This window comes from Gorilla gorilla, chromosome 23 (genome assembly GCF_029281585.2).
Source record: "Gorilla gorilla gorilla isolate KB3781 chromosome 23, NHGRI_mGorGor1-v2.1_pri, whole genome shotgun sequence".
NCBI lineage: Eukaryota > Metazoa > Chordata > Mammalia > Primates > Hominidae > Gorilla > Gorilla gorilla.
In genome coordinates, this window is record NC_086018.1 from 35,819,226 (window position 1) to 35,835,498 (window position 16,273).

The following is a 16,273-nucleotide window of genomic DNA, read 5'->3' on the forward strand; positions in this document are numbered from 1 at the left end:
CACTCTGGTCTGCTTTATTGTCTCTGGGCAGGCCCAGTCCTGTGGCCGGTTGAAGATCAGGCAGGAGCCAGGGCTCTGAGGGGAGGCTCCTGAGGACTGCAGATCTCCACTGACCTCTTTCCCTAGATTAAGATGGGACCCAGTGGCCGGGCACGGTGGCTCAGGCCTGTAATCCCAGCACTTTGGGAGGCCAAGGTGGGCGGATCACCTGAGGTCGGGAGTTTGAGACCAGCCTGACCAACATGGAGAAACCCCATCTCTACTAAAAATACGAAATTAGCCAGGCGTGGTGGCGTATGCCTGTAATCCCAGCTGCTCAGGAGGCTGATTCAGGAGAATCGCTTGAACCCGGGAGGTGGAGGTTGCGGTGAGCCAAGATCATGCCATTGCACTCCAGCCTGAGAAACAAGAGCAGAAGTCTGTCTCAAAAAAAAAAAAAAAAAAAAAAAGCTGGGACCCAGGCCTTTGGGAGATAGGCCCGGGCCACCGTTTGTCTCAGGTAGTTTCTGTGCTGCTGTGGAGGGCTGCTGAGAACTAGCCCCACAGGCCCTTTACCCTGCCACTGCCCGCTACTCTGCAGCCCCTGAGTCTAGTCTTAGAGTCTAGCTTCTTCCTTCTCCCCATTGGAAGATGTCCTGTAGCTGCCCAGATAGGAGGAGGCTGGGTGTCCATGTTTGGAAGGAGAGGCAGAGGATTCAGGCCCAAAAGAAAAGAATGAGGATCACCCCTGGGGAAGCTCCAGACAGTCTGGAACCCTGTGTTCGCGCCCACTCTCTCCCTGCCTTACTCTGGCTTTCGGCAAGCTCCAGTCCCTGTGTGTGCCTCAGTCCTCCTGCCACTACGCCTTGAGGTCGGAGGCCCTTCCATCTCGCTCATTCCAAGGCCTACGATGATCAGCCGCCAGGGGGTGCTGCGAGCACGGGCCGCGGCCGCCGGCTCGCCTCGCCCCTCCAGACTGGGGGCCTTGGGCCGCGGCTGTTCAGGCTGCCCAGCAGTCAAGGCCAGGAGGGGCGATTTGCCGCTGCCAAGGCCCCATCCTCCCTTGTGCCCCACAACGGCTCGCCGCTCTCCTGTTGGAGGGGCCTGCGGGAGGAGGGCGGTCTCTCCCTGGCGGCCTTGTGGACCCCTTGTGGGGTGGGGAGTGGGGTCCCCGCAGCTCCACCCTCAGCGTGGTGTGACCTTGGGAAGCTCTTAGTTTGCTTGGGACAGAGGATGAAAAGGCCTTTTATCATTAACGACATGAAACTAACCCTACGTCTCTCTCTGACGTCCTGCACCTCCAGCCCACCCATTTGCCCGTTATCTTGGGATGAACAATATGAGCTGGGCTCTGGCCCAGCCCTGCAGGATCTGAAAGCTGGGATTCAGGGAATCCTAGCCTGCGATCCGGAGGACCTTGCTGCTGGGGTCCAGGAGCTGGGGGAGGGGTGGGAGTCGGGGGCCGGTGTGAGGGTGGAAGGCAGCCTGGCTGGGGTAGCTGTGGCCACATTAGCGGCAGGAACATTGGCAGCCCACCACCACCGGCTAGGGCACGTGGCACCAGGTGCGCTGCTGCAGGGGATGTGCACAAGGGCTCAACCAGTAATGTCGAGCCAGCAGCTTGATGAGCATGGTCTGCTCTAGCCGGCAGCTCATGTTAAGCACCACGGGCAGCTGCGGGGTGACGTGTGGCAGTCGGTGTGGTGCACCCGGCGGGGCCAGAACAGAGGGCCCAGGTCCACCCAGACCGACGTGAGGCGGCACGAGGCGAGATCCAGACAGCGGCGCAGAAAGTGCGTCGCCGCCCCTGTGGCTCCCAGGAGCCGCCGCTGGCGTTGCCCTGCTGCGCTGGCAGCGCCGCGACCCCCTGGGCTAGCCGGTCGCGGTAGGGCTCCACGCCGTTGGCCAACCCGCGGCTCAGCGTGTCCTGCTGCACCAGCCCGGGTCCGCCGCCGCGCTTCTTCCGCAGTCATCCAGAAGGTGTCCGTAGGAGGCGCAGCAGCCGCTCTGGGTGCACGTGTTTCGGCTTGGGCACCTACCGGTAGTCGCCGGCCGCCCACGACAAGCTGTAGGGCCACGCGGGGCGGGAGGGCCGGCCATGGATCAGCTGCAAGTCTGCGTTCTGCAGAATCAGAGGCTCTGGGGACCGCCCCAAGGGCGCAATGTCCTTGTTCTCTGCGTCGCGCACGGGGTTCAGGGCCGCGGGCTACCAGAAGCGGCAGTAGGAGTGGATGGAGGTGGCACCGGGCGCACCCAAGGTCTAGGCTCACGGCCGCGCTCTTTATGGCCGCCTGTTCCTTCCTCCTTCCCTCCACCTCCGCTGTCATATCAGCTTAGCCTTGCCGCTGCTGGGAGCTCATCGCCCTAGGCCAAGAAGGACCTTGTGGGCAGGGGGCTCCCAAGGGCCAGGAGTGCAAAGTCATGAATCTCAGATGCTTTCCAGCCCGTTCCAGGGTTCAGGCATGCACATTCGTCCAGGCTTCTGGGAGTCTAAGGGTGCGTTACTTTCACGCAGTGGTTGCAGATCTGTCAAAGGTTCTAAAATCCCACCAAGCTGAGTCTCGCCATTCAGGGATCATAAGAGTCTACAATTCCATTGCGCAATTCAATTCTGAATTCAATTCAGAATTAATTCAATTCTGGCCGGGCGCGGTGGCTCACGCCTGTAATCCCAGCACTTTGGGAGGCCGAGGCGGGCGGATCACGAGGTCAGGAGATCGAGACCATCCTGGCTAAAACGGTGAAATCCCGTCTCTACTAAAAATACAAAAACAAAACATTAGCCGGGCGTGGTGGCGGGCGCCTGTAGTCCCAACTACTCGGGAGGCTGAGGTGGGAGAATGGCGTGAACCTGGGAGGCGGAGCTTGCACTTGCAGTGAGCTGAGATCGCACCACTGCACTCCAGCCTGGGCAACAGAGCGAGACTCTGTCTCAAAAAAAAAAAAAAATTAATTCAATTCTGAAGCTTCTGAATTCAGGTTTGGCAAGTCTAGATTAGATTCCTAATAGTTTCAATTCCGTGAGACTCTGCTTCCAAAAATTGAGAATTTTCTGCATCTAAAGAAGGTGACATCAGGCTCTATAGAGGCACCTCTGAGCCCTCGTGAAAACCCCGGGGCCTTTGAGGAGCTGGTTCTGTTCTTTTCTTTTTTTTTCTTTCTTTTTTTTTTTTTTTTGAGTCTTGCTCCGTTGCCCAGGCTGGAGTGCAGTGGCACAGTCTCCGCTCACTGCAACCTCCACCTCCCGGGCTCAAGCCATTCTCCTGCCTCAGTCTCCCAAGTAGCTGGGATTACAGGTGTGCACCACCATACCTGGCTAATTTTTAGTAGAGATGGGTTTCACCATGTTGGCCAGGCTGGTCTTGAACTCCTGACCTCAAGTGATCCAACTGCCTTGGCCTCCCAAAGTGCTAGGATTACAGACATGAGCCACCACGCCTGGCCTTGAGGAGCTAGTTCTGAGCATCTACCCCAGCTCCTCTGGCCTGGGATGCGAGTCCTGGCTCCATCAGCGCCCCTCACACTGTTTTCTCTCCCCTTACGCACTTCCCCTTGATGCTCCCCAACCCCACCCCCAGCTTCTAAAAACACTACACTCAGCCCCTCCACCTCTCCCCTCCCTTCCTTAAGTCACTGCAGACTGCCTTTTGCCCTCAAAACACCTGTCCAGTTTACCAGCAGCCTCCTCGTTGCTGAATCCAGTGTACCTTGCTCCCCAGGTGCTAGCCTCCCTGACCCCCTGGAGGCATTTGGCCATGTGTCCCCTCCTCCACACAGTTCAGGACAGAACTCCATGACCAAATCACACAGCCGTTCACCAAGACCTATTCACCTCTTTGGCTCTTGCCTAGACGAGAGGCTCCTAACAGGTCACTCATCAAATCTCTCCCCCTCTGTCCATCCTTTTCACCCCGGGCAATAATATACTTTTTTTTTTTTTTTTTTTTTTCTGAGACAGAGTCGCTCTGTTGCCCAGTCTGGAGTGCGAGCGATCTCGGCTCACTGCAACCACCACCTCCCGGGTTCAAGCGATTCTTGTGCCTCAGCCTCCTGAGTAGCTGGGATTACAGGTGTGAGCCACCATGCCCAGCTAATTTTTGTATTTTTAGTAGAGGCAGGGTTTTGCCATGTTGGCCAGTCTGGTCTCGAACTCTTGACCTCAGATGATCCGCCCACCTCGGCCTCCCAAAGTGCCAGGATTACAGGTGTGAGCCGCTGCGCCTGGCCCATAACAAACTTCTTACAAAAGATAATGTGGGGGAAAAAAAGAAAGAAAGAAAGAAAATGTGCAGGTCATGTCTCTGCTGTAGAATCTTAGTAGCTCCCCGTTGCTATCAGGTAAAGCCAGACTTTTTGGACAGGTACCTAAACCATCTGGGCTCCAGCTGGACTAAGGCTCTGGAAAGAGCTTCCGGAGAAGGATCTCAGGATTTGCAGAGCCTGAGGGAGGAGTCTCTGGAGTCTGCCGAAAGGAGACTCAAGTCCTGGTTTCCCACTCCAGGAAACCCCAGTCAAGACTAGGAATCCTTTTTTTTTTTTTTTTTTTTTTTTTGAGACGGAATCTCGCTCTGTCGCCCTGGCTGGAGTGCAGTGGCACTATCTTGGCTCACTGCAACCTCCAACCCCTGGCTTCAAGCAATTCTCTGCCTCAGCCTCCCGAGCAGCTGGGATTACAGGTGCCCGCCACCACACCCAGCTAATTTTTGTATTTTTAGTAGACATGGGGTTTCATCATCTTGGCCAGGCTGGTCTTGAACTCCTGACCTCATGATCCACCTGTCTTGGCCTCCCAAAGTGCTGGGATTCCAGGCATGAGCCACCGCGCCCAGCCTTTTTTTTTTTTTTTTTTTTTTTTTGAGACAATGCCTCACTCCATCACCTAGGCTGGAGTGCAGTGGCGTCATCTCGGCTCATTGCAACCTCCACCTCCCAGGTTCAAGCGATTCTCCTGCCTCAGCCTCCAGAGTAGCTGGGATTACAGGTGCCCGCCAGCATGCTCAGTTAATTTTTGTATTTTTAGTAGAGACAAGGTTTCGCCACATTGGCCAGGCTGGTCTCGAATTCCTGGCCTCAAGTGATCTGCCTGCCTCGGCCTCCCAAAGTGCTGGGATTACAGACGTGAGCCACCATGCCCGGCCTAGGAACCTTTTCTAAACATGGATTGGAGCAAGAAGGTGCAGGGATAGGGGATGGAGTCACATCAGGCTGGGCCACAGGAGGTGGGAGTGCCAGAGACTGGCTGGGCCCTGGGCACAGAGGGGTTAACTACAAAGCAAATCACAGAGAGCGAGATCAATGGGTTACTGGCTGCAGAGAGAGGAAAAGGCAGCAGCAACGCAGAGAGGCAGAGAAGAGCCAGGCAGAAGAGCCTGCCACCTGGGGGAAATCAGGGACTGAGGAGGAAGTGGCCAGTGGCTACTCCAGAGGGAGTGCCCAACTCCGGCTCAGCAGAGGGGGCAGAGGAGAGGAGGGGCCTTAAAGGCAAAGGGGGAGAAGTAGAAGGCAGACCAGTACCTGCAGGGAGGCACCGAGGGGCAGCCGCTGAATCAGGAGGCCCACCCAGCCCGGCCATTCCACCCGGGATCAAGCCCACTGCCCAAGGCGGAGGTGGGTGTTGCCCATCCTGGGCTTTGGGGACCTACTGCATGCTGGGTGCTGGGGTGGGGGCAGACATTGCCTTTCTTCCCTACTCCCTGCCTGACCCCCCTTTCCCCTACTTTGTCCCACCACCCCAGTGGTCTCAAGCCTGCAAGGAGATCCACAGGTAGTAGGAGACATGGGCTGTAGAGTGGGATGGGGGTGAGCATGGGTGCGGTGTGCACACACACACAGGTTGTCAGAGGCACCACCTGTTACAGGCTCTCAGATGAGCACTCTAGCTTAAGAGGCAGGATACCAGGGTGGCAACAGCCCCAGAGCTGCCATTTCGAGTGTGACATTATCCTCCCATGTCCCCTCTCTGGGCCTCGATTTCCCTATGTGCAGAGAGGGAGCAGTGACCTACACGGTCTTCCCAGTTTTGCCATTGTGGTGATGTCACTATACTGGACCCTCCAATGACTCAGGGATGTTACCCGTGTTTTGCTAAGGCTACAGCTTGTAGCCAGAGAAAGCCCTAAACCCATGTCCCAGGGTCTCCTCTGAGCTTCAGATCCCCATTGAGAAGGAAAATATACCAGTTTCTGGGTTTGGCCCCTCCCCCCATCGCCATATCTTCATCCTACTTCGCTTGTGCCTTCCCCAGCCTCGTGGGTTGAAAGTGTCCCTCAAATACCTAGGTAGTCCTCCAGGCAGGACTCCAGGGGTGTTCCTTAGGAAACTGAGGAACTCTCACCCCTTGAACACCACGAGCTTGCTCACACAGTGGCACTCAGCGATGACTTTGGCTCTGCTCTCCCCTCCTCCATCTCCCACGAGCTTCCAGCCCAGAACACCTGGCCAGACCCAGGTCGGGGGAGTTAGATCCCGGGGTCAAGCAACCAGAACTGGGGGCTCTTGCCTGAGGACTCCAGCTTCTCTTCCCAGGTGCCCGTCTGATGGGGAGATGGCTGATGCCCAGAACATTTCACTGGACAGCCCAGGGAGTGTGGGGGCCGTGGCAGTGCCTGTGGTCTTTGCCCTAATCTTCCTGCTGGGCACAGTGGGCAATGGGCTGGTGCTGGCAGTGCTCTTGCAGCCTGGCCCGAGCGCCTGGCAGGAGCCCGGCAGCACCACGGACCTGTTCATCCTCAACCTGGCGGTGGCTGACCTCTGCTTCATCCTGTGCTGCGTGCCCTTCCAGGCCACCATCTACACGCTGGATGCCTGGCTCTTTGGGGCCCTCGTCTGCAAGGCCGTGCACCTGCTCATCTACCTCACCATGTACGCCAGCAGCTTCACGCTGGCTGCTGTCTCCGTGGACAGGTGCGCTGTGCCTGGGGCCTGGCTGGGCAGGGCTGTGGGGGCGGGGGTTGGGGGAGGAGTCCTGAACAGATCCTCATTGGCCTTAGGAAGGAGAGAGTGGGGGACCAGAAAGGGAGGTGGGTGGGAGGAAACAAAAGCTCCCTGACCCCTCGCAAGCAGCCTCTGGGCACCTGCAGGGCGTGCTTGAGGGGACTGTCCTGCCCTTCCCCTCCTCCACTGTGAACTTCCAGAGGACGCCTCTGAGTCTCAAGTGGCAGCACAGGGTCTGGCACATAGTAAGTGCTCTGTAAGCGCGAAATGAATCGCAAAAGAAGCTCACGAATGCGTTCATCAGTTTTTTTGTCAGATTTTTTTTTTTTTTTTTTTTTTGGATTTTGGCTCACTGCAACCTCTGCCTCCTGGGTTCCAGCGATTCTCCTGCCACAGCCTCCCGAGTAGCTGGGATTACAGGCCACCACACCTGGCTAATTTTTTGTATTTTTAGTAGAAACGGGGTTTTGCCATGTTGGACAGGCTGGTCTCGAACCCCTGACCTCAGGTGATCCGCCCGCCTCGGCCTCCCAAGTGCTGGGATTACAGGCGTGAGCCACCGCGCCCAGCCCAGCTATTTTCTAACTGCCCACACCTGGCCAAGCTGTGCACACATCTGCTTCCACAGCTTGAAACTTGGGGTCAAATCCAGGCTCACTCCAGCTGATGACCCTGGGCAAGTCACTTCTCTCTGGGCCTCATCTGACGCATCCATAAAATAATCCTAGAAATAACAAGTCACCGGGATCGGGCCCTTGCTAGGTGCAAGGGCCTAAGCACCCTGCGCGTTCACACCCTTAATCCCCGCCACGTCCCCCACGGTTCACAGGAGGCGCACTGGGCCGCAGGGCCCCGGCGCGGGACGTGGCGCGGGCCCCTGCGGGAGGGCCCCTGCGGGAGGGCACCTGCCCGCCCCGCTGACCCGGCGCCCTCCGCAGGTACCTGGCCGTGCGGCACCCGCTGCGCTCGCGCGCCCTGCGCACGCCGCGCAACGCCCGCGCCGCAGTGGGGCTGGTGTGGCTGCTGGCGGCGCTCTTCTCGGCGCCCTACCTCAGCTACTACGGCACCGTGCGCTACGGCGCGCTGGAGCTCTGCGTGCCCGCCTGGGAGGACGCGCGCCGCCGCGCCCTGGACGTGGCCACCTTCGCTGCCGGCTACCTGCTGCCCGTGGTCGTGGTGAGCCTGGCCTACGGGCGCACGCTACGCTTCCTGTGGGCCGCCGTGGGTCCCGCGGGCGCGGCGGCGGCCGAGGCGCGGCGGAGGGCGACGGGCCGCGCGGGGCGCGCCATGCTGGCGGTGGCCGCGCTCTACGCGCTCTGCTGGGGTCCGCACCACGCGCTCATCCTGTGCTTCTGGTACGGCCGCTTCGCCTTCAGCCCGGCCACCTACGCCTGCCGCGTGGCCTCGCACTGCCTGGCCTACGCCAACTCCTGCCTCAACCCGCTCGTCTACGCGCTCGCCTCGCGCCACTTCCGCGCGCGCTTCCGCCGCCTGTGGCCGTGCGGCCGCCGACGCCGCCACCGCGCCCGCCGCGCCTTGCGGCGCGTCCGCCCCGCGTCCTCGGGCCCACCCGGCTGCCCCGGAGACGCCCGGCCTAGCGGGAGGCTGCTGGCTGGTGGCAGCCGGGGCCCGGAGCCCAGGGAGGGACCCGCCCACGGCGGAGAGGCTGCCCGAGGACCGGAATAAACCCTGCCGCCTGGACTCCGTCTGTGTCCGTCTGTCTCACTCCCGTTCTCCGAAGGCGGGACCCCACCGCGCCAGGGATGGGGCAATGCCACGAGCTCTCTGAGGGGCGTTGAGTGGAGCGACTTGTCCCCGCAGCACAGCGGAGCACCAGCCCAGTGGACACCCCTGGGTGTGAATATGGACAGCACAGCCCGCCCCCAGCAGGGCAGCCCCCAGAGCCTGCCCAGAGCCAGCCTGGCAGTCCCTCTGCCCATCCTTCCAACTGGGTGACACCTAGGCCCTGCTTCCTCCACCACCTCTTAACTATCTCCTTGGTTCCAAGCTCAGTCCTAGGTAATTTAACATCAACAGCTAATAAATGACTAATATTTAAGTGGGACCAGGCGCTTGGCTCATGCCTGTAATCTCAGCGTTTTGGGAGGTCGAGGCGGGAGGATCGCTTGAGGCAGCAGTTCAAGACTGCAGTGAGCTATGATCACGCTACTGCATTCCAGCCTAGACAGCAAAGCAAGACCTTGTCTCTAAAAATAACATTTATTAAGCAGGTACCATATGCCTCATGCTACATTCTTTGTCAAAACAGCTTTGCAAATAGATATGATTAACCTTTCCTTTTTTTTTTTTCTTTTTTTTGTCTTTTAGAGACAGAGTTTTGTTGCCCAGGCTGGACTACAGTGGCGCCATCTCGGCTCACTGCAACCTCCGTCCCCCAGGTTCAAGCAATTCTTCTGCCTCAGCCTCCAGAGTAGCTGGGATTACAGGCGCCCACCACCACATCCGACTAATTTTTTTTTTTAATAGAGACGGGGTTTCACCATTTTGGACAGGCTGGTCTTGAACTCCTGACCGCAGGTGATCCGTCCACCTCGGCCTCCCAAAGTGCTGGGATAACAGGCGTGAACCACTGTGCCCGGCCGTTTAGCCCCATTTTACAGATGTAGAAATCAAGGATCATAGAGATTTAGTGATTTGCCACACCGCTGGTGTTTGGCAGAGGTTGGATACAAACCCATGGCTGTGTAACTTTTTCTTTTTTTTCTATTATTATTATTATTATTATTATTATTATTATTATTATTATTGAGAGAGAGAGAGAGATTGTTATCCAGGCTGCAGTGCAGTGGCACAATCTTGGCTCAATACAACCTCCGCCTCCCAGGTTCAAGCGATTCTCCTGCCTCAGCCTCCCGACTAGCTGCGACTATAGGCGTATGCCACCACACCCGGCTAATTTTTGTGTTTTTTTTATTTTTATTTTTTGGTAGAGATGGGGTTTCACCGTGTTGGCCAGGCTGGTCTTGAACTCCTGACCTCAAGCGATCCGCCCGCATTGGCCTCCCAAAGTGCTGGGATTACAGACATGAGCCACCGTGCCCAGCCCAGAGGTAACATTTGACATGTATTTTCTTGGAGAAAGGTGGGGAGGGGCATGCCAGGTACAGCAACAGCCTGTGCAAGGCAGGGGACGTGCAGGGCAGTAAGTGGCTCCTGCAGCTGAGGCAGGGAGAGATTGGGGCAGGGGAGGCCTGGAGGGCAGGAGCTTCATCCTTCAGGCAGATGGTGATGCACTGAAGGTTTTCAGGAGAGGAGGGGGCCTATCAGATGTGCAGTTCAGAAAGCCCCCAGGGCTGCTGTGTACAAGCTGGGATGGAGGCCTAGACTTGGCAGAGGACTCAGATCAGGTGGGTTCTCCTGGGCCCTTCTTGGAAGTGAGGAGACCGGTAAAGAGTCTGCTCTGTGAGCTCTGTTGAGGAAAGCCAACGAGGCCTGGCCTAGGACTGGGAAGATATTTTTGCCGTGGACTTGGCAGGAAGATGGATGGCCTGCTGCCAGGCTTGGGCTTGGTTCCCGAGGCTCCGAGGTTTGCTTCAGGGGGCTAATGAAACACTTGGAAGAGCAGATGGTCGTAATAATAATAACTCAGGAGAGAATTGTGTGTCCAATAGAGCCCAAGGCAGGCAAGAGGGTCGGAGTGGAGGCTGAATTGAGTCCTGGCCACTGCTCCCCAGGGCCTGAGAGAACCCTCCTGATCTGAGCCCTCTGTCAAGTGTAGGGCTGAGCCTGGGGCAACCCTGGGGACCTGGAAAGGCACTTTTCTTAGTTGGAAGGAGGTTTGGATTCTACAACCTTCTTAACCTTCCTGTTTGTGCAAACCTCTTAAGAAGAGGCCTGGCCGGATCACGAGGTCAGGAGATCGAGACCATCCTGGCTAACACAGTGAAACACCATATCTACTAAAAATACAAAAAATTAGCTGGGCGTGGTGGCAGGCACCTGTAGTCCCAGCTACTCGGGAGGCTGAGACAGGAAAATGGCATGAACCTGGGAGACAGAGCTTCCAGTGAGCCGAGATCACGCCACTGCACTCCAGCCTGGGGGACAGAGCGAGACTCCGTCTCAAAAAAAAAAAAAAAATTACTCTTTAGGGGGCCTGGCGCAGTAGCTCATGCCTGTAATCCTAGCACTTTGGGAGGCTGAGACAGGTGGATACGAGGTCAGGAGTTCAAGACCAGCTTGGCCAAGATGCTGAAACCCCATCTCTACTAAAAATACAAAAAAAAATTGGTCGGGCTTGGTGGTACACACCTGTAATCCCAGCTACTCGGGAGGCTGAGGCAGGAGAATCGCTTGAACCCAGGCAGCAGAGGTTGCAGTGAGCCAAGATCGCGCCACTGCACTCCAGCCTGGGTGACAGAGCAAGACTCTGTCTCAAAAAAAGAAAAAAAAGATTTACTCTTTAGGGAGCTCTTTCTGGCTGCCCAGGCAGGCTTTCATAGGGAGGAAGTACAGAGTGTGCTGACTGGAGCAGAGAGATCAGTCAGGAGGCTCGTGTGAGAATCCAGAGAGAAAGACATAGAGGCATTGGAAGTGGTGGGGAGACATGGACAGATGGGTCAGCCACTTAGGAGGTACAATTGCTAGGACTTGGTGACTGTTGGAGGGTAAGGAGGAGAGACGTGTCCCAGATGACACCCCAGACTTCTGGCTTGGGCTATTTGGGGGTGGCAGTGGGGATAACTGAGGGGGATAGTTTTGGTGGTCATGGTGGGGGTGCCCGCAGAATAGTGGTGTACTCTGAGTACGTGCCACGTTTCAGGCCTGTGTCTGGAACTTACGCCTCATCAGCTTTAGAGATTGAAGATGGAGAAACTGAGGCTCGAAGATTAAGTAGCTTGTCCAAGATCACAGAGCTAGCCAGAAACAGAACTGGGGTTTAACTCTGGTTTGTCTGATTTTGGTTCCGTGGTCTTTAATGGAAGCCATGGGAGATGAGGCAGGAAGGAATTGGTTGAGGGGGAGGGAGGAATTTGAAATGTGCAAAGGTGACCTCCTCATCCCCCTCACCCCACCCTAGGCAGCCACAGTGGCAAGGCTGTAACTCAGCCCTGCAGAGAGCAGGCAAGTTAACCTATCTCCTCTGCCTGAGGCTGGCAGGAACAGCATCATCTGTCAACTTTGAGGTGTGCATCTGGGGAAATAAACACCAATTAATGACCCTGAGGTTTCCTATTCATGAACAACAGTTCTTCAGCCCTGACGTAGGTTCATTTGTGAGCCACTGGCTGAATACAAGATGGCATGAGGCCAGAGGGAGAGGCTGAGCAGGGGGTAAAATTGCTTCTGGCTCAAGAAGATCAGACTCTGATTTATTAAGGCATCTGTTTGGTACCAAGTTAAGTGGCCCAGGCTCTGTGTAGGAGGCGAGGTTGAAGCAGAAAGGGTGGTGAGGGGCAGGGGTGCCAGGATTAGGCTGGAATATTGGGGGGTGCTCTGGGGCTCCCCAAGCTTCCCTGGCCCTGGCCGACTGTGTTGTAGGGGAGGGCACTGGCCTAGGCATCTGATGAGCCTGCAGGGGCAACTCTGAGAGGCGGTTGATGCAGGGGCTAAGGCAGAGACTCTGGAGCCATGCTGTTGGCTTTGAATCCAGACTACTGCGCTTGGCAACCCTGACCTCTCCACGCCTCAGTGATCTGCTCAACTGAGCTCTGTCTGAGCCAGGTTTCATTCCAGGCACCGTGGATCCTTCCAGAGGGAAACTGCCTCAGTTGCTCACAGTCTGGCACCAGCTTCATACAATGTCTCATGGGCTTTCTCAGGCCCTCACAACCCAGTGGAGGAGGCGCGACTCAACTGCCTCTGTCCCTCTGGGCGCGCTTCACTGTCAAGTGCATCTGTGGATACGGGCCATCCTCCTGGGCTTCCAAAGCCAGCTGCTGCCCTCTGAGCACAGGGACAAGGAAACACTCTGGGCCTGGAGCCCTGGTCTGGGGCATCAGGCAGGGCTCTTGCATTTCTCTGAGCCCGTTTCCCCATGTGGAAAGTGTGCTGATCGAATCTTCCTGTGGGCACTGAGGGCCCAAATTTGAGAGTCAGCATGGGGGTTTGGCTGTCATTCCCCTTTGGCCCCACAGTTGGAGGGAACCAGGGACTTTGTCGGGATTACCTTAGATTTCAGTCTAGCTTCCTGCCCCAGCTTGGGCTCAGCATCTGAAGTAGTCTGGGGAGCGGGTGGTCCTGGTGGGGGTAGGGGCTTTTCCCCAGACTGAGGTCACACCCAGAGCCAGAAACCTTGGTGCCTGCTCGGGGCTAAGGATGCAGCTGGCCCCAGGGTGCAGGTAACTGCCCACTTTACCTGGTTTCTGCCTGCCAAGGCCAATCTTCAGAACTTGAGACTTCCTAGCCTGTCCCACCTCCCTCACTGGCCAGGTTAGAACCCTCCCAGATCCAGTACTTTTTCCAGGCCATCTCCTGGTTGTCCTCCTTCCCTGAGGCCTGGCTCGTGCTGCTCCCCCTACCCACTCACCGAGACCCTCAAGGACCACTCCACACCCAGCTCAGCCCCATCCCCCTGTGTAGTCCTTTCTCTTTCCTCAGGTGACTAGGTGCATATCTTGGTGCTCAAGATGTTCCCTGTCCCTGGGAATGCCCTGCTGATCAGAGACCAAGGCATTCACTTGGTAAGGCCCATTGGTTTCTACCAACTGTGTCCTGGGAGCACTGGGGACATTGCACTTTGGAAACCTGGCAGAGAGGATGCTAGACCTGGGCTGGGCTCCACTTACCAGCTGCGTGGTCTTAGGCAAGTTACTTTCTCTCTCTCAGCCTCAATTTCCTGCATCTCTAAGATAGAGAAGGAGAGCAATAAATAACACGGGCTACCTAACACTTTATTCCAAACACTAAATCAAAGGGCTTGAATAAATTCCCTGCTAGCACATAGTAGGAGCTCAACAAATGCTGCCCTCTATTTTAGGAAACTGGTTGGGAGAAAGTTCTAAATTTCGGGAATGGTAGAAACAGCATGAACTTTGGGGGTAGATCCAGATTTCAGCCCCAGCTGCTTGGCTGGGTGACCCTGTCTGTTTCCCACCTAGAAAAGGCAGCAACAAGGCCACATAGCTTTTTTTTTTTTTTTTGAGATAGAGTCTGGCTGTCACCCAGGCTGGAGTATAGTGGCCCAATCTCGGCTCACTGCAACCTCCGCCTCCTGGGCTTAAGCGATTCTCCTGCCTCAGCTGCCCAAGTAGCTGGGATTACATGCGCCTGCCGTCACAGCCGGCTAATTTTTGTATTTTTAGTAGAGACGGGGTTTCACCATGTTGGCCAGGCTGGTCTCAAACTCCTGGACTCAAGTGATGCACCTGCCTCAGCCTCCCAAAGCGCTGGGATTACAGGTGTGAGCCACCGCTCCTGGCCAAGGCCACATATCTTACAGGATGGTTGTGAGGATCTGTATTTCTCTCCAAGCGTTTCCCACTGTTTGCAGGTGGGCAAGGGCAGGGAGCTTGTCCTTTCATTCCCTGCTGTCCTCCCACCTAGAACACTGCCTAGCACATAGCAAGCACTAAGTCAATAAGTCAATATTTCTTTTTCTTTTTCTTTTTTGAGATGGAGTCTCACTCTTTTGCCCGGGCTGGAGTGAAGTGGCTGAATCTTGGCTCACTGCAACCTCCACCTCCTGGGTTCAAGTGATTCTCCGGCCTCAGCCTCCCAAGTAGCTGGGATTACAGGCGGGCGCCACCACGTCTGGCTAATTTTTGTATTTTTGGTAGAGATGGGGTTTCGTCATGTTGGCCAGGCTGGTCTTGAACTCCTGACCTCAGGTGATCCACCTGCCTTGGCCTCCCAAAGTGTTAGGATTACACGTGTGAGCCACTGCGCCTAGCCCAATATTTCTAACATGAAAGAAACACAAAGTATAAGGCAAAGGATCTTAACCCGCAAGGTGAAATCAACAAATGTTTCTTCTTCCTGCCATCTTCTAAGCCTTCCTCCACACCTCCCCGACTCTTCAGTAATTCGCAAAGCAGCCAGCAACCAGCAAAACTCACCCCTGTGAGTACAACCTCAGCTGAGCTCTCTTTCCTGCCCTGGCCCATGGCCAGCTCAGGGACCACTGAGCTCTCTATCCTGCCCAGTCCAGCCAGCTCAGGGACCACTTGGGTGTTTTCTGACTCACTCCAGTGTCTGAGGCCGACTTCATCTGGCTGGCTCTTCAGACACAATTGGGGTTACAGGAAATATCCTGGCTGGAAATGGGGTGAGGCAGATTGGCTGTCTACATGGCTGTCTGGCAAGTGTTTGATGACTGACTTATAAGCCACCTTCAGTCAAGCCTTTGGTTCACTGTCTACATGGCCAGGGAGGGAGTCAACAATAGACATTCCACCTCCGCAAGGGCCAGTTCTCCTGGATCCATGGCTCCAGGGATGGAGGATGCTGCAGGAGACACAGGCCTTGCTTCCCAGCTAAGGACTGTGGGTCATCTCAGGGCGATTTCACAGTCCCAGCATGCCCCAGCTCTCAGCTCTGCAAATACCAAGCAGCCTGCCTAGGGGACAGAGGGCTCAGGAGTGCCCTCGGCAGGCCCTCACCTATCTGCTCCCACAGCTCTGTAGCAAGGGTTCTAACCTTTTTTGAGTGTGGAGCCTGCTGAGAATGAGAATGAGAGCTGTGGACCCGTTTCCCAGAAACGCATGTGTGTACTCTCCACACAAAACCTTGCACCGTTTCGGGGGCTCACACCTCCCTAAGGGCTCGCTAATTGAACCCCTTGGGCCTGAGGTTGAGAAACCTTGCCTCAATTCTTCCCCAGGTGATCAGGCCAGGGTGAGAGAGGACAGACCTGGCAAGCAGGACCCATGAGAAAGCCCCCTTCCTGGACTTTGAGGCCCGCTCCTTCCTGCCCCTGCCTCTCCTCTGTCCTGGACTCCTCTCTGCTCTGCCCCACTCCCGGGGCCATGGCCATGGGGGGGCTGTGTTTGGATACAATGGCAACCCTGGGCCCAGAAAGTGGGCAGGCTCACCTGGAGGGGATCAGAGTAACATGGCTGGAAGCGAGTGAAAAACTACCCCAGAACCGCACCTGTGCTCTCCATGTGACTGGGGTGCCATCCTCCCTTACCTCCCTCAGGCAGTGGTCTGAGTTCCACGGGCGCGCCCCACAGCTCCCTCTGCCGCCTCTCTTCAGGCTTGGGGCCACCGCACTTTCCCTTCCCCAGCCCTGCCAACCTGGTGGGGCACTGGGCTTCCCTCTCACAGGGTCCTGGGGACAGGCCTACCCTACATCTCATACCCACAGACAGACCCTTTTTTCCTCCAAGGCCTGGCCTAGGTTCTATGAGTTCAATGCAGATCTGAGCCATACCAAGCTGGGTTTGGGGAACACACACTC

At 56.5% G+C, this 16,273-nt stretch overlaps 1 protein-coding gene across 1 annotated transcript; it reads left to right on the plus strand.

Moving 5' to 3' along the window:
* The first annotated feature begins 5,884 nt into the window (after nt 1-5,884).
* GALR3 (galanin receptor 3) lies at nt 5,885-11,618 on the plus strand. The gene is made up of 3 exons (XM_063704858.1): nt 5,885-6,882; nt 7,851-8,931; nt 9,864-11,618. Exons 1-2 carry the CDS (start codon nt 6,356-6,358, stop codon nt 8,596-8,598), a joined length of 1,275 nt encoding a protein of 424 aa, XP_063560928.1. The 5' UTR covers nt 5,885-6,355; the 3' UTR covers nt 8,599-8,931; nt 9,864-11,618.
* Nucleotides 11,619-16,273: the final 4,655 nt, after the last annotated feature.